Source organism: Stegodyphus dumicola, chromosome 6 (genome assembly GCF_044657685.1).
Source record: "Stegodyphus dumicola isolate Sdum_Otavi_A_Nest chromosome 6, ASM4465768v1".
Classification (NCBI taxonomy): Eukaryota; Metazoa; Arthropoda; class Arachnida; order Araneae; family Eresidae; genus Stegodyphus; species Stegodyphus dumicola.
This window is the reverse complement of record NC_140773.1, coordinates 98730530-98751094: the sequence shown is the minus strand read 5'-3', so window position 1 is coordinate 98751094 and position 20565 is coordinate 98730530. Positions and strand designations below refer to the sequence as shown.

The 20565-nt window shown below is 35.3% G+C and overlaps 2 protein-coding genes across 4 annotated transcripts in view; one reads left to right on the top strand and one right to left on the bottom strand.

Annotated features, from left to right (window-relative positions):
• LOC118184206 (colorectal mutant cancer protein) overlaps nucleotides 1-20565 on the bottom strand; it is a 310438-nt gene that overhangs the window by 63151 nt on the left and 226722 nt on the right. Inside the window, exon 16 of one of the 2 annotated variants that reach the window (XM_035353942.2) lies at nucleotides 8479-8920. The exons of the other annotated variant lie outside the window; for it this stretch is intronic. Coding sequence (XP_035209833.1) covers nucleotides 8909-8920 — 12 coding nt within the window. The 3' untranslated portion in view covers nucleotides 8479-8908. Of the gene's footprint in view, nucleotides 1-8478; nucleotides 8921-20565 lie in introns of those variants that run through there. 2 annotated transcript variants of the gene reach the window in all.
• LOC118184405 (uncharacterized) overlaps nucleotides 122-20565 on the top strand; it is a 37677-nt gene continuing 17233 nt past the window's right edge. Inside the window, exons 1-2 of one of the 2 annotated variants that reach the window (XM_035354100.2) lie at nucleotides 129-474; nucleotides 7972-8145. In XM_035354100.2, the coding sequence (XP_035209991.1) occupies nucleotides 183-474; nucleotides 7972-8145 (466 nt within the window). In that variant the 5' untranslated portion in view covers nucleotides 129-182. Of the gene's footprint in view, nucleotides 475-7971; nucleotides 8146-20565 lie in introns of both variants that reach the window. The other variant, XM_035354164.2, reaches the window with a different exon arrangement.

Below are 20565 nucleotides of genomic sequence, written 5' to 3'. Positions count from 1 at the left end.
GTTTCATTCTCTTCGTGTCGAACTTTACTCGTTGACTGATAAAATTCGATTGTTTTCCCTGATCTCAAAATATACTGATATAGATTAAAATAAAGATAATCAGCTCCTTATTCGCTACCTCCCCTGGCTTTGCGTAACTCGAAAATAGAATTTATTAATTTGTATTCCAGCGTAAGGCAAAAATGGAGGGAGAAGCAACAGAAGCTATTGAAATAGAGCATCATGAGTTACGACCATTTGCAGCTGATATATGCCCGGAACCGACACAATATCCTACGGAAGGTCATAGCCACGGTAGTTTCGTTTCGTCAGTATCTTCTGTTTCATGCATGCTGACATATGCTAAAACTACTAAATTTACTGCATACGCACTCTTGTTCATCACTTGCATTCCTTTTATAATTGGAGCAGCTTTTACGAGTATATTCATAGAAGATAAAAATTACAATGCGGTTACGCCTGCTTTTCTGTCAGGTAAGCATAATTATAATTCTCTGTTATTTAACAGAAACCAAGGCATAGGTTATAAAATATGACTTTATTTAGGTCATTTTACTGACTATGATAAAAATAACAATTACGATAACTATAGATTTTTTTTTTCCTCCATCGGCGTCACCAACGGCACGATAGGCGCATCATGGACCTATTCCTGCTTCAAAATATTCTTCCAGTATGTTTTGCTTTTAGCTAGGAATTTTCAGTTTTGTGCGTTTATGATGAGTTTAAAATCATTTTCAACGTCCTCTAGCCCATCTCAGCCTAGGTGTTCCAGGCATTCTGTTTCCTGTTGGCTAACGATTAACAATTTTAACTGTTACTGATTTTCATATTCCAGTCTTGTTATGTATCCACCAAATGCAATTCTATTGATCTTGATGGATTGTATAATAGCTATTTTTCTAAATCTTGTAGAGTTCGCAGTTAAATTTTTGTCTTCTGGTGTCATCGAGTTTCATTGAGCCAAATACGTTTTTCTTAAAATTTCTTTCAAATGTTACCAACAAGTTTGATTCTTTGTTACCGAACATCCTCGTCTCTAAGGCGATGTTAAAATGGACCGTATTATAGCTTAATAAAGTTAGTATTTTTTGTGTTAATTTAGCTTATTAGCTATTAGCTTGTTAGCTTAGCTTATTAGCTTATTAGCTTGTTGACTTAGTGTTATTCAACATCATCTCCGATAATATTATTAATCTCGTTAAAAGCATGAACACATTGTAATAAATAGTGGCTTTAACATAAGTCCGCTTACGTTTACACCTTTTTCAAAAAATACTTTAAGTGTTTTTAAATTTACTTAAAGTAATTTCTGTGTCAGAAAAAAGAAAAATCTGATAAAAAAAACCGGATATCTTGCTGCAATGTCAATGTTTTGTTTGTGTCTCTTTCTAAACAGTCCCCTTTCCCATTTCCAGTGTTTGCTCTGTCCGCGGATTGATATCTAGAAGACTTTTAATTTGTAGAGTCATTAAGATATTTTGAAGTAGGAAGCGTGAAGGATATGCAAAGCCCTCGCCAGTACTCGAACCTGGACATCTCCAGCACGCTCCGAGTGTGCTAACCATTATACCACGAAGACATTCCGAAAGGAGCGAGAAAATTTCAAAGGGCGACTGGAGATTAGGAGACCCAATGGTGGTGAAGAATCATCATCCCCCATCTTTTTAGTTCGGACACCATTGTAGTGTCATTAGGATTTTTTGAAGTAGGAAACGTAAAAAATGTGCAATGCCCTCGCCGGGATTCGAACTTGCACCTGTCGAATACGGGCCGAATGTGCTAACCGTTACACCACGAAGGCATGCCGAAAGGAGGGAGAAAATACCTTATAAACTGATTTTATTCCGTCTCTGCGATGTGGTCTAAATGTGCAAAAATGTTCTTTCTCTCAACTGCCTCAAGAACTATACTAAAACTCTCGATTGTCTGCCTTACAAATCCCATACAATCCCAATTCCAAAATAGTTATCAAAATCCTAGTTGCTGTATTTCTAGTTTTCTCTATGGTCTCTTTGGCACTGAGGACGTTGAGACCTTAAGATCTGTTGCTTCGTTTCCCAGTCATAATTATGAATGAGAACTTATTGCGACGGCAACAGTGACTGAATAGAAGGCATTCAGGTTGACAGGCAAAAACTGCTAGAGATATTTCAATTAAAAACTTCCGAAAAATATTTCAACTATTGTCCAAGTGCATATATACGAACGGAGACAACTTAGAAAAAGATGGAGGCGGGTTAAAATTCAAGTAAATTTTTAAATACTGATTTGCTTGATCAATGACTCCAGCTTATTTCCTTTAAAAAGTTCTACCATGGATTGAGACAGGAGAAGATATTAAATTATTTTACCTGATGTACGACGTCTATGCTGAGCAGATTTACAATGCGATAGACTTGAATAAATGAATTCCTATTAATTTAAACTAAATCGAGTAAATTCCTTACAATGATTTAATACATCAGGTTTTATTATTAAGGGTACCAAAATTCTTTTTTAATGAAAATGAAACGTAAGCTTAATAAGGCCGAAAACTAATCAGATAAAAATTTTAAAAACTGTTGCAACTACTGCAGAAAACAATTTAATATTTTTCTCAACATATTTTTAATTGGGGAGGTTTAGATAGATCAAATATTTATAATTTATATTTATATTAGAAATGTATCAGATAATTTGTAATTACGTTATAAAAATTCGTAATTACGTTATAAAACTTCAACTTGTTAGTTTAGTCACTAATTATTAGAATTTTAATTTAATTATTTTGACGTTACATTCCATTATGATAATGGGATAAAAATTCTTTTACTATCAATGAAATCAATAAAAATCCTATTCTACTGAGCAAATCGATCTATTTTCATAAAATCAAAATCTAGACCATCTTCAACAAATCTTTCAAAATGCATTATTAAAATGCGTTGTTCTTAATTATCCTTTTATGCTTGACCATATTCACTCAAATTTGTTTAATTATGGCAAAGCACGTGACAGCATTTAAGAGGATATAACACTTCGTGAAAAACCTTTTTAAAGGATATTGTCTTCTATTCATCTTACACACGGGGAAAACTACGAAAATCTCCATGCAGGCACTGCTTTCACCAGCATTCAAACCCAGACACAATGACAAGTGTTAGCAATTTAATCCACTCAGCTAATGGTGGGCATAAAACTGCCTGTAATCGACAAAATACTAACAAGAAGAATTTCCATTTGCTGCGGAACTTTTGCTCTACCGCTGACTTCGTGGTTAAGATTACTAATACTGGACTTACTAAACTCCCTTACTAAAACTCCTAAATTACTAATACTTACTAAAACTCCCTTTTTTGACCTGGGTTCGACCCAGGTCAAAAAAGGGAGTTTGCATAATTCATTTTCTCATGTACAACGTGAATACGAACCAGTTACCTTATAAAGTCCTCCATGAAGGCATCCCTATCCTTAAGCAAATCTCTCTCAGATGCTTTGCCATATTCAAGTACCAATCAGCAAGTCAATCATTGGAATCTTTCAATTACGTGTACTTAGAAAAACACAAAATCATCTTCTTATTAAATATTCAAACAGGTGTTATCTTCCGGTATATACCAGTATTCTTTATTCAAAGGCCGCAATTAGAACGGCAATTTTATAGTGACAACAAATTCTGCGACTGTTTATCCAGAATTTTAAGAACTTTCTGAGGTCTCGCGAACATGAAATTTGTTTATCAATATACAATAAATTCCCGGTTTTCTTTCGCCATATTTATATTATTTTTTAATTTACACAAAGTAAGGTATTTCTCTCGCCTTCCTAGCGTGCCTTTTGGTGTAGTGGTTTTGCCCGCTGGGCCGGTACTCCAGAGGTCCGCGGTTCGATTCCCGCTGAAAGCGTTGTTAATTTTTCATCTCTCCGGCCTGCTTCCAAAAATACCTAATGTCTCTACAGTGGTGCCCAAACTAAAAGGGATATTATCATTTCAAAGGCCGACAAAGGTGGCCAGATAGTCGTCATGGATAAGAACACTTACATCGATGGTGTCACTAAACTCTTAAACGAAGGACCATATAATCCGATCCCTAAAGATCCTTCACCTTCGGACTTATCCAAAATAAAAACTGCGATCAAATCTTCGCAAATCATTTCAAGCAACTTAAAACATTCGCTTATCCCATCTGTTGCGAATTGTGCCAGATTATATGCTCTTCCCAAAATTCATAAAAGTGGTATTCCTTTCCGCCCTATTGTATCAAATTTAGGTACTGCCTCGTATCCTTTAGCTAAATATTTAGTTTCTAGATTTTCCACTCAATTAGACAATAACATTTACACCATAAAAAATTCAATAGAGTTTGTAAAAAAGGTTAAAAACATTTCTCCTAGTAATTTACTCATGGTTTCTTTTGATGTAAAATCATTATTCACCAATGTCCCAGTGGAGGGTGCATTAAGATGTCTAGAAACCAGACTTCGCGAATTTCATTTCTCTTGCATCGAAATTGATGAGCTAATTTCTCTCACTCAACTCTGTTTGAAACAAACACATTTTGTTTTCCAAAATAAATATTACAAGCAAACTGAGGGATTAGCCATGGGAAGTCCCCTCAGTCCCATCCTGGCTGATATCTACATGCATTATTATGAATCAAAATTGTTTGAAACTTTAAACTTCCCGGCATGGTTCCGCTACGTAGACGATACTTTTACCCTGTTTGAAGGTAATAAAGATGATTTAAATAAAGTTCTTTCAACAATGAATTCTATTGATCCTGTTATTCAGTTCACTTTTGAACTTGAGACTTGCAATTCTCTTCCGTTTCTCGACATTCTGGTCACACGTAACACATCCAACTTCAGTACTACAGTTTACCGTAAACCTTCATCGGTTTGCCTTCCACCACACTTTAAATCATGTCATCCGACTAAACAAAAGTTAGCTTCATTTTATTCCTATGTTTTCCGTGCTCTTCAAGTTTGCTCCTCCAAACTAGCCCTTGATGAAGAACTAAATTATTTAAAAGCAATAGATATTGACAGGGGCTTTTCACCCAACATTATTAATCAAGCAGTTAAAAAATTCTCATCTCAACACACTAAAAGCCACACTCTTATTTTAGGAGATTATAAAAATTCTGTTGTCATTCCCTTCTTTCCATCATTTAGCTATAAAGTTGCACATATTTTGCAGAAATTTAACTTTCGGGTTGTTTTTTCTCCCATCAATAAAATTCCAACTTCTATACTCAAGGACCCCATTCCGGATATGAATTCCTGGGGTATTTATAGGATTCCTTGCCGGTGTGGTTTAATTTACATTGGCCAAACTAAGAGAGCCTTAAAATTTCGCGTCAAAGAACATGAGGCATATGTTAGAAAAAAGGAAACACAGAGGTCTTCTGTTGCTCAACGTTGTTGGTCCGAAAATCACACTTTCAATTTTTCTGCTGCCAAAATTATTCAAAAAACATATTCCATTGGAGAACTGGATTTTCTAGAGGCATTTCACATTCATAAAAATCTTTCTGTTCTAGTTAACGATCCTAATTCCAATCCAAATTTGCCTTCGGCTTTTAGAGAAATTATGTTTTAGTTCTGGTTTCGCCAACAGATGGCGCCACTTGCTTATTCTTGTCCAGGCTTTCTTATCTTATCTAATCATTATTTCCTATCTTGTTCATTTGCGGTTTTGCAGCTGAAGATGATGGTTCGGTAAAACCATCGAAACTAGTCCTGTGAAAATTTTGTAGGTATAACGCTGATTTTTGTTGTTTGACTTCTGAATTAGTATTTATTCGGCGTATTATTGTGTCTTAATACTCATACATACTAAATAACAGCTCCTACAATAAAATAATTACTTATATATAGCCACAGGAAAGATATAGAAATAAGAAAAATTCTTCCTAGCATATGATCAATATCATAGATTAACAAAATCACTGCTGAAAAGTCGCTCACAGCATCCTGTTTATAGAGCCGACTCAAGAAGGACAGCAAACATTTTTTGAAGTTTCGGCGCACCGCTAGGAAGGGCAGCTTTCCTGCGAACTAAAACTGCTACAGAACGTGACTGTGTGCCGAAAGAAACATTTCCAGGAATTTTCACTTTAGAAATATCTGGTTGGTTGAAATACACAAAAACCAGCTCTAGAAATATCTAATTGGTTGAAATACACAAAAACCACATTTTGCGAAAAACCTGCGCCGGACACACTTTAAAGAGACACATTGTTGCCTAAGTCACGAACCTGGAAAAATTTTCTTTTAACGTCACTCGTTGCTATATGTGATAACCCCATAAGCAAAATAAGGGCTTACTAACCCTATCAGCAGAAGAACAGTCTAGGCCTCTAAGGCAATAATGATACACGAGGAAAAAATTTAAGAATATCAGAAAGGAGAAGAAAGTCTAAGGAAAGAGAAGATTAATACTATTGTTCACAGATGTGGATATACAGCCACGTGCTGTGAGTTCGAAGACACTTACGAATTTTGTGTAATGTAATATGAAAGGGCTCAAGAGTGAAGCTTTGCTGGAAAAATAAGATTACAGTGGAAAGTCTCCTTTTTTTTTTCTTTCCCCCCTCCATGGCGGGCACTAATCCTTTTTATGCTTTCGTTACTACTAAGGCCAAAAGTGGTGCACATTTTGTTATGGAGGCGCCTAATAAGCGGCCAACCTTACTTTCTAGAAGGGGACAGAAAATTTACATCTATGCCTTCTCCGGGATTAGAAAACGGGCTCTTCAGTATCGCACTCGGCTCCCGCAACCGTTATACCGTCTGGGATATTGAGGTAAATGACTGTCTCGCTAAACTGGCTAGACATCGCCAAGCTGGCGATGGTTTTGGCGACTAGATTTTGTCGCCGACTTTGGATGAAAAATCGCCGAAAGTCACCAGACAGTGACGTTTAAAACGCTAAAATAAAACTTTAATTGGCCTAAATGTCTGTGTAATTGTAACCATATCCGGCCACTATATACAACTTTATATGCCTTCCAATAATTTCGAGACATAGAAGGTACTGAAAATTTCTCGTCGGCAGGAAAACTATATGAAACTGAAGAGATCATCAGTTCCAGAGCTTTTAACTCAGAGTATTGAGATATCACTTCGAGCTTCGCTTTTTATATGCGCTTTGCATTGCATTTTAACGCTCTTAGTACTCTGAAGCAGTAACTATTAATTGTGCTCTGTGGTACTAAGAAGAGATGTATAAGTATTTTTGTGTAAATTTCAATACGTTTCCCAAAAACTTCCTTATGCACCAAATTTGCGAAAAATCACCAAATGTCGTTAACTTAGTGATAAAAATTATCACCAAGCACAGTAAAAGAGTTTTTGTTTCGAATTTTACTTTAGGTATCTTTACAATCCCAACATGTCATTCAATATCAAAAAAATGCACAGCATAAATAAACGCTTATAAGCAGAATAAATGGTCACAAACTGGAGTAAGCACAAATACACACTAAAATTATTATATAAAATGCACTAAGTAAATAAGAAGTGTATGTAAAAAATTAAATTATAAACAATTAGACAGAAATATGTCCAAAAATTTACAATGATATATGCTTGTTTAGTAACGTAAATTGGTACACAGAAAAATTATTAGTTATTTATTTCACTGCTTCTTATCTTCTACATATTCTGGAAATATTGAAGTTTAGTATTAACTGAGAGATTGCCGTGGAATTGCTAATGTAAGTACTAAACCACGAATGTTTTCACAAACTGTTAGGGCAAATACTGGGCCACAAAAATTTCAGAACTGACACCACGACTACCCTCTGAATTTTTCCTTTTTTCCTTCTTCGATAAATTTACAATTCTAGTCACAATCTGAATGATTAAAATATCTGCCATTACCTCTAATATACCTATAATGTCTCTAGTATGTGATTTTGGTAATATGAAGCCATTATTGTTTATGCCCCTAACTTTATTTGGAATTATCGTCTTCTTCCACAGCTTGCCTTTCGCTGGGAACGATATCATTACTATGCCTTCATCTTCTTGCTAAATTAGAGAAGTATTATGACACAGGAACTTTAGAAGGTCTTAAAGTGTTCGGCATGATTTTAAGCATCTTCTCTGGAATCTCAGTTGGAGTGTACACCATTCTCGCATTTTTAAACAAACAAGGTAAACAATCTCTTTTCCTCTTATTTTATACTGACAGAATAGGCTAGTTCGAAATAATAGTAGACTACCAGTCACCAATGTGGAATGAAACAAGTGTATGAGAACAAACTATATAATAACAATTTTCTCTGCTATAATGTAAGATTTAAAACTGAAATAAGCTAAATGTAAAGAGAAGTTCAAGAAAATTAATTACACTACATATGGAACAATTTAGAGAATATTAAGAATTTAATCTTTTTTTAATATTAAATGAAGTTATTTTCTCAATATTAATGTGAGGTTATCCACATATGAAGATCACATATTAAAGATCACGAGTTTAACATAAGTAACTAATTTTATTTGCTAACGTTTTACTAAGATGGAATGAATGGATGATAAAAGATGGCATTAACATATGATTGGTGATAGATAAAATTGATTTAGAGAAAGGTAACCCCACTGGTAAGTTCACGAATAGGTTCAAGTTATACTGAAGTTCATAGTTGTTGCTTTTATCGTCAAATCTCGGGGATACGACAGGAATTCGCAAATGCTGGTGGATTTCTATAACACGATTGAAAAACCACAGTCTCTCGAACATTAGTCGAAGACTCAGCCCTTCTAGGATTTATCTTAGAGGAACACAAGCCGTCTGCTTGTTTCAAGGAATTCGTTCGTTCCCTTCCACGTCTGGAAGCTTTTTAAGCGTTGTCTGTGCTGCTCTGCGCTGCGCTGGCGGCAGATGACGTCACGTCCTTCCTGGAGGACATCACCATCATCATGGGGGTACCTGCAAAGAGAATAAAAAAAAACAAAAAAAGAGTATTAGGTTCTTAAATTTGATAGCTGATACAATCATCGAACACTTGACCATAGCTTTATATGGTCAGCCGCGGTAGATGTCATATTTGGTCCTTCATGGCATCCGACCTTTTTGACTTCGTAGCTATCATTAGATTTAATAGCTACTAGTTTGTAAGGTTCGTGAAACTTAGGTCCGTAGTTTAAAATCAGTCTTATATTGAGTTCGCTGAATGGCTACCAAGTCGCCAATCTTATACGGTGTCTCTTTCTTCCATCTTTTGTTAAACTGTTTACGATTCTCTTGATGTAACTTCAAAATATTGTTTTTTGCATCTTCCCTCATTTCATCATATTCTTGCATCAACTGCTTTAAATTTCCTTCATTTAATATCTCGCTGATCCTTAGATATTCCTTGTTCTTCATTTTCATTTCTATGAGCAGTTCAAACGGTGAATACTTTGTACTTCTCGCAGTTGTACTAATTGTTCTTTGGACATATGGAACATACTTGAACCATTTTGTTCAATCTTCATGTGATAATTTTGGAAAAACAGGAATCAAAATTCTATGGATTCGCTCAATCTATCCATTGCCTCTTGGAATACCGGTAGTAATTTTGACATGATCTATTTCTTCTTCAGTACAATAAGCTGCAAAATCTTTCGATATAAAGGCTATACCTCGGTCAGAAATGATTCCGGCGGAATTCCCAAATTCAGTCTGTTTTTGCCTCAATTTTGAAATGACTTCTTGCGTAGTTGGTGATTTCACTGATAGAACCAAGTAAATTTCGTAAAAGCGTCGCCACAGATAAAATGTGTTGGTATATCTTATTCGTCGATGGTAGTGGTCAGTATGGTATGTACTTAAGGGAACGTTTTCCTTCGGTACAGGATGAAGAAATCCTTCTGCTTTTCTTTGCTTCTTGTTGTAGAGTATACATTCTATGAAGTTCGCAGTTACGTTTTTAACTTTGCCTTTCAGTCTGGGAATATAGAATTCTTGCTCTACAGCATTCTCAGTTTTCTCTACAGCAAAGTGACTTTTTTTTATGTACAAAATACCCTTTCTCAGGAAGAATCTATTTCCTTCTCCCTTCTCTACTAAATTCTTGATCAATTTCACATGCTCATCTTCATTCTGTTGTTATGCTAACTGAATCTTCTCAAGTACACCGGATGCGTATGATGTCAAAGCATTCCTACTCAAAGCATCAGCATGTTTAATTTGTTTTCCTGAACGATGTAAAATTTCGTAATCAAATTCTTCAATAAACATTTCCCATCTTTCAATCTTGGGAGTTAAATCTTTCTTATCCAAAGTTTTCTGAAAAGCGTTACAATCAGTTACAATTTTAAATTTAGAGCTTAACAAATAGTTTCTAAACTTTTTAAGAGCTTCTATAACCGCAAGGGCTTCTAATTCGTAACTACAGAGTTTCTCTTGCTGCGGTGAAAGTCTTCTTACTCATATACTGGATTGGGTGATACCATCATCAGACAACTGGTTAGTACAGCACCAAAACCTTGTTTACTAGCATCGGTATGAAGTTCTAATGGATATTCTTGCTTAAATATGTGTAGAACAGGTGCTTGAGAGAGAATTTCTTTTAATCTACAAAAGGTTTCCCGTTGCTCGGAATCGAACTTAAAACCAGTACCTTTTCTAAGTCAGTCACTAAGAGGTTTGGCTATTTTAACATAGTATGGAATAAATTTATGAAAACATCCCGTTGTCCTAAAAAGCTTTGTAGTTGTTTACAGTTACGCGGTTGTGGAAAATTTTGTACAGCAATGATGGTCAAGCACATGTCCCAAGAATTCAATTTTTCGTTTTAAGAACTGGCACTTTCTGAAATTTATTTGTAATCCTCATACCGAAGGGGTTTTGAAGACTCTTTCTAATTTCTCTAACATAACTAAGCTAATTTTATTTGCTAATACTTACTAAGATTGAATGAATGGATGATAAATGTTGACATTAGCATATGACTGGTGATGGGTGAAATAATGGTAACCCCACTGGTTAAGTCGCCGATAGTTCAAGTTATACTGAAGTTGTTGCTTTTATCGTCAAATCTCGGGGATACGACAGGAATTCACAAATGCTGGTGGATTTCTATAACACGACTGGAAAATTACAGTCTCTCGAACATTAGTCGAAGATTCAGCCCTCCTAGGATTTATTTTGGAGGAATACAAGCCGTTTGCTTGCCTCAAGGAACTCGTCCGTTCCCTTCCACGTCTGAAAGTTCTTTGGGCGTTGTCTCTGCTGCGGCAAATGACGTCACATCTCTGGGTATTTCATGATTTAGCGGGCGTCGATGAGTATGCCTTCCACATTAATGTTTAATTACTTTTTACTAATATAAAATATTAGCACATAACTTTTATACTACATTTATAAAATTAAACTGCTTGAATGCAGACAAGGAAAATTTAAATAGTTTCAGTAAGAATACAATTAGTAAATTTAATTTTACTATCTATTTCAATAGTTAAACTAAATTAGATTTTTTTTAGTTAAAATAAATTTTGTTAGTAATCTTTAATTTTTTGGTGTGCGTGGAGCGGGATGGGTATGTGTGTGTGTTAAAATTTATGCTAAATATATGTGTTGAATATTTTAATTAATAATATATACTATATATATATATATAAACAGGATGTTGCCAAATTCGACGACCAATTCACAGGCATCAAAAGTATGAAAAATTGCCATAGAACTTGGGGTCGCAAACCACGTTTAATCGTTGAAAATTACAAAAATGTACGTGGAGAGGACATTAAGCCAGACGAAGAGAGAGTAGCCAAACAAAGGCGAGGACTAGGTTCTGGTTTGATTATGCCAAAGCACTCGAGAGCTATCTCCCTCAGGGAAAGTAGGACTTTCTAAGGGAAACTAGCTCTTATATACGCTACACATGGGGAAAAGAATGAACAGTCACATGCAGCCAGCCAGATCGCCGGAATTCGAACCTCAGACCGAACTACGACCGTTCAGTGACTTTACTATTCGGTCACTGGTTGGCCTGCTAAGATTAAACATACTGAGGTAGAGATGAAGAAACTTTCTTGTATGCAAATTTCACATGCGTATGGAAAATATTGTAGCGAAATGTACAGGCGCGGTATGATAGCTTCCTCGCAAAGCAAGTTTAGTGTTGCCGTAAAATAGCAAGGGAAGGCAAAATTGCCACATTTGCGAGAAATCGCCCATTTGGCGAAAAAATTGGCGATATGCCATGGACGGATGGAGAACCTTCTGGAACGAATTCTTACCAATTTAGTCCAGAATGTTCTCGAACACAAGCCTCTATAAACCCTGCTGTACGCGGAGAGTTAGTGCGAGATAGTTAGTATCGAGTCAGTGTCACGAGTTAGTCCGTGCGGAGTCAATCGAGGCGACAGTCGGTCAGCGAGAAAGAGTCTCTTACTGTATCGCGGTTAGTGCATCGTCGAGAGAGCGTGTTGAGCTCCTATTGTTTCAGCGTGTTTATTGTAGTTCTTCGACGACTGTGTAAACGTCTTATTAGAACTGTCATGGTTAATATTGGCTAAATAAAGTGTGTTTCGATATTCCACCAAGTACTGTCGTCATTATTCACTCCAAATCCGCACGATCCCCGTACGTACGTGAAGGAAAAAAATAACGTAACAACTGGTGTCAGAAAAAAAGTAACAATATAAAAGGAACAAGCAAGTGTTTCATAAGAGAGCATTGTAGAATTTGTGAGCGTTAAACTTTATTCGGAAACAGCATGCCAGAATACAAATAATATGCATCTGATTTACGATCGACCAGGTGGCAATTGATGCCTAGCACAGACGATATACCAAAAGCAACACCCGTGGAGGCGTTATCCGCAACCTTCACGAACATCGATCAACTGCTCTGGGAGACATATCTTTCGAAATAACAAGTCATATACAAGAACGCAGTGTGCTCATATTTGAAAGAGGGAACCGAGTATTGCAACAGTTTCCCGTTTTCCCTTCGACTAGTATAAGTTCGATTGCAGTTGAACTGTGTATTCGGCATTAAATGGTGCGGAAGGTTCTGCGTGTACAAAACATGCACGAATTCCACGTGCAGAAGATCTAACTTTTAGGCAATGCCGATTACCCCCTTCGGATAGAGTTTGTATGCTGGATTCTTAATGCAACACAGAATGATTCACAGGTTTTTATTCTCAGATGAAGCCTGTTTAAGAGAGGTGTAGTTAACACGCACAATGCGTATTTGGTCGTCCAAAAATCCCTACAACACTATCTTGTCGAAAATGTAACACAAGTTCGGCAGGGATTCTCGGAGATCATCCTTTGGGGAGTACCTTCTGCCTGAACGTCTTAATGGCGTAAATTGCCTTTACTTTTCTACAGAACATCCTTCCGGATTTGATACAGGAAATACCGGCCGCTGTGTGCCAAAACATGCAGTTTCTACATGAATTTGCAGCAACAAATTTTGCGATTGCGATGCTTTACCACGTTAATGTCACATATCCTGGTAGGTGGATTGGACGCGGCGGACCTGTTGCTTGGCCTCCAATACTCTTCGAACCTCAATTCCTGGGGTTTCTTCTTCTGGGGCCACCTAAAATCCGTTGTTTATCAGACGCCTGTGGATACACTGGACGATCTGATAGCGAGGATCGTCTCGCCTCAGCAGACATCGCCAGCACACCGCATATCTTTGAACACGTCCGCCAATCCTTCATCCGTTAGTATTGGCTGTGCAATAAACTTCGCGGCCGCAGCTTCGCACAATTTCCATAGAAATGTCTTGTTGTCTCCTTTCTAACGTTTAACTATAATGCTTTGTAATATTGCTTTACGTCATATACATGCGTTTCTACATTTTCTATTTAAAAAAAAATTATTAGCCCACTTTTTGTTCCATTCCACCTTTTATAACTCTTTTTGCGATGATATTCTCCCACTAAATGTGGTTTGTTACCACATATTCTATGCAAAGTTTTCATTCTCTTGATACCTACTATAAACCTCAGAATTTATCGGTCGAATTCGGCAACACCCTGTTTACATATGTGTGCGTGTGTGTGTATTAATAAAGGAAATCGAAAATTTAAACTCAACGCATATGCAGGATGTAATAAAAAGCTGCTAATAAATAAATAAATCATTTTTCAAAAGCAATAAACCACTATGAAAATAAAAAGAAAGTACATAAGAAAAGTGTCCGGTTTTAAAATTCAGTAAGTTTTAAAATGCCAAAAAAAAAAAAAAAAAAAAAAAAAATTGAGAATATTTTACAACTTTTGCTACGTCATCTTCAGGGGGAGATGTATCAAGAGAAGTAAATAGATTAGCCAGCTTCCTAACTGATAATGGCACATTAAAGCTTCAATAAACTACAAAGCAATTTACAGATGGAGGACAAAATAATACGAACACCTGTCTTTATTATAATTATTTATTATTATGTCTAAGAAAATCTTTATTAATAGGGAGTTGGACTACCCTTTGACTGAAGTACAGATTGAATGCGATGTGGGATAGATGCACAAAGGTCATGGTCATTTAAAGGAATATTACGCAATTCCTCCTGCAGAGCAGTCTCTAATTCCGAAAGTCTGGATGGAGGTGGAAATCGGAAACGAAGTTTGGACTCCATAAATGTTCAATAATATTTAATTCCAGAGACTGAGGGGCCAAGCAAGATGTTCAATTGCATAGTCATGTTCTTCGAATCATTCTTGAATACACCTAGCAGTGTGGATAGGAGCGTTGTCGTCTTGAAAAAGCGGTCGCTTTCCAGGGAATACAGTCTGGACAAAAGGATGGACATGATCCCCTAGAATGCTTAGATAGTGATTGGATGTGATCCTCCCATGCAGAATAACAAGTGGCCTAAGACCTCGCCAAGATATCGCACCCCATACCATAATGGCGCCAGCCCCCTGCTTCACAGTCGGCAAGAGGCAGTCTGGATGAAACGCTTCTTTGGAGGCTTCTCCAGACATAAACGCGTCCGGTCGTCTGAAATAGGCTGAATGACAATTCATCTGACCATATTACCTGTTGCCACTGCTGTGGGAGCCAGCCTTTTTCATCTCTGCACCATTGGCGTCGCTTGAAAGCATTAGTTGCTGTTACCAAGGGTTTACGAATTGCCTCTCTGCCATAAATGTTCGCAGCATAAAGTTCGCTTTTGACAGTTTTTGTTGAAACGAGGTCCTGGAGATGACTGTCCATTTCAGATATTATCTCGGATAACGATTGCTTGTGCTTTCGGGCTACTATGCGCTTCAAGACCCCTATCAGCCAGCTTTGACTTTCGGCCACTGTTGTGCCTTGGAGATGTCGTCTTACCCTCTTTGGTGTACGCTGTCATAACAGCTGATACCCTACTCCTTGCACATCCCACAAGGTTTGTTGTTTCCGTAACCGATTTTCGACTTGAACGCGCTCCAACTATCATTCCTCTTTGAAACTCTGACAGGTCTGACATTTCAACTTCTCACGGACAGTTCGATCGAAGCATGCACCGCAGGTGACTGCTGTTTGAGAGACTGATACCTTCCTCTTCACGCTCACTAGGTGGCAGATTTCTGTTACAGGTGACGTGCAGGTGTGAAATACGTCATACCTTTTCACACGTGTTCGCATTATTTGTCCTCCATCTGTATATCTTCATTAATACAACGTCTATAAGCTAGAATGAGAGAGGAACCTTGCTCGAATTCATATAAAGCTAAAATCCATTACAATCCGAAATTACAAAAACAGTATTAATATCATCCATTTGAATTAAATAAATACAAATCAAATTAAGCAGAACAACTCTATAAACAAATACACATACAAAACTAAGAGTAGTAAAATCTGTATTCTTTTAATACAATAAATTCTGTATCATTTGAGTTATTTTGTAGAGACATTAAGTTATTTCGGAAGCAAGAGAGAGGGAAAATGAACAATGCCCTCGCCGGGACTCAAACTTTGTACCTCTCGAGTACGTCCCGAGTATGCTGACCAAGAAGGCATGCTAAGAAGATGGGACAAATGCATTATATACTCCCCCTTTTAAAAGGCGAGTGGGAATTTGGGGGCTAATTAACTAAATCGTGGTGGTGGAGAATCATCATCCACCACCTTTTTTAGTTCGGGCGCCACTGTAGAAGACGAAGTAGCGAATACTTACTATGTCTTTTGAGAATAAATACTGCAAAGGAAGGTTTTAAATAACCTTTTTTATTTAAACTAAATTAAAACAGATGCCCGCACTTGGTGCTCACAAATCCCCACCACTTGTGGTTAATGTAAATTTTAGTAGAAAATAATGCAACAAATCGCTAATAAATTAAGATATCTAACAACTGGCTATTTAGCTTAACTACACGCTAAATCGGCTGCTCACAGCAAAGACGAGCCTAAAAATATCAGTATAAACTGAAAGGTGTCCAACACCGACTAGAGAGCTAATTTCAAAACACGCAGAATAAACTCGGAACTAAGCCTTCTACTACTCAAGAACTCTTGAAACTCAGTTTAAATACTGCTTCTGAAACGCGTTTAGATTAACATCTACGTCATAAGAAATTTACATTTCGGCAGGAAACTCAAATCAGCAGGGAAAGGAAAGTCAAGCTAAAAAATAACAGTTTGTCCTAAAACAAGTATTTAAACAGTAATTAAAGTTTAAAAACTCTGTGAAAAGAAAAATTAATAAGTCAAAATAGTTAAGTAACGTAAACTAACTTCTTAAGTACTTACGAACAAACGTTAAATGCATGCGCGGAATTTATTTATTACCAGCTTAGTACTCCAGGTTGAATATGTACTAAATTTAAATTTTCGATTTAACTTATTAGTATTGACATTAGTTATTGCAGCTTACAACACATAACTGGATTATTGGTTTAGAACTTTTAGTTTATTGCATTATTTATTATTGTGTATGAATATATACATATAACAGAGAGAGAGACAAAAAGAAAGAAATTTAGAACAACATCCCCAAAGAAATGAAATTAAAAATCAATGAATTCCAAATTTCTCACAAATATGTAAAATTCAACCAATATTCATCAACCAGTAAAAATGCAGAGAAAGGAAATACAAAAACAAGTAAAAAATTTAGGCAGAGGAATGCAATTAAAAGCTGATTTATCGTTGTTAAGAGAAGGTAGATCAGGCTAATTGAACCTCTCTCTCTGTGGAAAACCACTGAGCGCCAATGGTGCAGAGATTGCACTGAGCGCCAATGGTGCACCATTGGCGTTTCTGCTAATCTTGAATTAGCTGATGAACCAGTCTAAATTACTAAATTACTTAATTTTAACAGTTCACCCGAAAAGTCTGAATCCCTGCTGTACGCATTTGATTGCCAAATGTAATGAAATTGTACAAAAACAAATCTTTATGCATTAATTAAATGTCCAGTAAAGGAAAACAATAATAATTAGACATATTTTACTGAAATAAACGTAAATCAATTATAATTATAAGGATATACATAAAAACTAACAAAGAACTGGAAGCACTACAACCTACCGTTATGCTAACAAAGGAACAAAAGATCGAAATTTTAAACAGGTCGCCAGTTTTGCTTCGTTGGCAAAGTTAATTGGCGATGGCAAGTAAAAATCCCCTAAATGGTGAATTAAAAGCAAGTAATTTTTTAAGTTTTTAAAATTTGCAAAGTAAACAGTAAGAAAAAGGAAAAAGAAACAAAGGTTAGAGAAGAAAGAAGTCCTCACCTCATGGGCTCATTAAGAAGACATAGAATAGAGAAGGTCCTCTGTTAATAAATGTATAGTCAAGAAAATGTACAATAATACATATTTAAGAAATAGTTCCTCTTACTAAAATTTTACAAGAAAATGAAAATCGAATTATCTTCATTAACTGTCTAACTAGAAAAGCTGGAGCAGTCTACACTCTATAAATCTTTTTAAAGTAATGAATTGTTTATCTGAAAACTGTAATAGAAAAGGATAAAGTTAGATGTTTTAGAATGTTATACATATATATATATATGTATATATCAAATGTTGTATGATCTAATAACTAATTCCAACTCAACTAATTTCAACTCATTTCCGATCAATAGCAATAATTGCTTGCTTTTAATTTAATTTCTTTTTTCAACTGAAATTTTGTTATTCATGATTTATTTCAAGTCCCCGTAAAACATATTTAACAATTTACATTCAAGTCACTTTAAAACAATTTTCGGAATTAAACTTCCTACCCATGGGTTCACTTTTTTTAGGTACTTCTACTAAAATTAAATTAGGAGATAATATAACTAATATTTCTTTAGTAAATAAATTATATATATATATATATATGTATATTTTTAAAAGAAGGAAGATTAAAAACGTAGCAAAAGCCGTAAACTACTCTTATGAACCCTATCAAATTCTTGAAATTAAAAGTAAAAGAAACGTCAACGTCAGACCGTCAACGTGTTTTTTTTTTTTTCCCCAACGTCAGACCTACTAGGTCTCACGTTTTTGTGACTTTTTTCTACTTTTAACTATATATGTATATATTGCATTGCTGTATTATTTAGTATGTATTATTTAGCTGTATTATTAAGTGCCTACTCTATTCCAAGTCGTCATGCTAAGCACATGGCGTGAAGACTTTATTCTTTTCTAAACTTTGTTTCTTTATTTCTTTCTGTTGGCTTTCCAAATATTAAAAAATCTGATGTGTACACCACATGACTTCCTTGTATTGGAATATTAAATTATACGCATTTTTTCTTGCATTTCATTTAAACTTATTGGATTGAATTAAATCTAGTTCGCCGACAGCGCATAAACCACAATAGAATAAATGCATTCTTTAAAATTCACTCTATTATTTGTTTACCATAGCGACACTCTGGCGCTAGATTCACTTAACACTATTATTAATTATATAATAATTATATAACGGGAACTAAGTTAACTGTTATATAATCCAATAATTATATAATAGTTAACGTATATATTTCGTTCATATTATAACTCGTAATGCACAAAATTTATATCATTTAAAGAATAGAATTATCTAATCGTTGCCATATGCTCTATTCAAATACTATAATAAAGCTAGAATGATGTATAAAAGAAATTAAGCAAACAAAACAAAAAAGAAACAGTTTTTCACAGACGATTGAGTATTTCTCATTTAATTAATTCAGTTCTCACTTCGCGAGAAGGCAAAAATACATAAAAACTCAAAATATCTATATTAAAAATTACGAAGTAAATCTCAAACACTTATTTCCTCGAAAAAATTCCAGAAAGAATTAAGCATGATTTAATTGGCAATAATAAATGAATGCGTTATCTTTGTTGTTGCGAAGCTAAGTTTCTCTAGATTGGCAACAAATCCACTACTCTGCTGTTTCAAATGTAAACAAGCAATGGCCGCCATCAAAAAAATTGTTAGGCTTAGAGGCACTTAAACAACTTTAAAATTGTTGATAATTCTAAAAAAACCTTAACCGGGCATAAAAACCTTAACCGGAAGATAAGAACAACATAATTCAATCATTTTTAAAGCAAAAAATGTACAATTTACAAATATATAAGAATAAAGAAACTGAGATCACTGAGCCGGGTAACAGAGTGGATATATATATATATATATATATATATACGTTTGGCGTGGCCGATTGCAACCAAAATACGAGGTGCACATCTACATGTTATAGTAGTTCTATATACAAAATTTAAACGTTCTGAAGCTACTCGTTTTTGAGTTATGCGAGATACGTATGTATCTACGTTCGTACAGACGCCACGAAAAATTCTATTCAGAATTTATTTTTAAGCAGTTTTATAATTTTTTGGAGGAAAAGAGTCTTTTATTCTGTCCTTACGTACAGACATCACGCAAAAACATTGTTAAATTGCATTCGATAGCAGTCAAAATGGATATTTTCGTTGAAATATGCTGCCTGAAACTTTTCGCGATTACAATACTTCCTTTTTACTTCGTACAAGGAAGTAAAAATTAAAAAATTACTTGCTTTTAATTCACCACTTGAGTGATTTCTACTTTCTATCGGCAATTAGTTTCGCCATCGATCACAAACTGGCAACACTGGCGTCTTCTTTTGAATTTCGATCTTTTGCTTCTTTGTTAGCATAATGGTAGGTTGTAATGTTTCTAGTTCTCTGTTAGTTTTTATATATATTTTATAATTACATTTTATTTGCGTTTATTCCAGTAAAAAATGTCTAATTATTATGCTTTTCTTTTATTGGACATTTAATTAATACATAAAGATTTGTTTTGCATGTAGGGGAGGAACTCAGAATTTTTGGGTGAACTGTTAAAATTAATTAATTTAGAAAGAATCATCAGCCAATTCTGGATTAGCAGAAACGCAGTGATTTTCCGAGGGGAGAGGGGGTTCAATACAGTCTGTTCTAACCTCCTCTAAATAATGTTGAATCAGATTTTAATTGTATTTCTCTGCCTTTAATTTTTGTTATTTTTTAATTTTCTTTCTCTGTATTTCTTCTGGTTTGATGAATATTGGTTGAATTTTGCGCATTTATGGGGAAGTTTGGATTTTATTTGTTTTTAATTTCATGTCTTTGTGGATTCGGTTCTAAATTTCTTTCTTTTTATCTATAATTGATTAATTTTCAAAAGCAT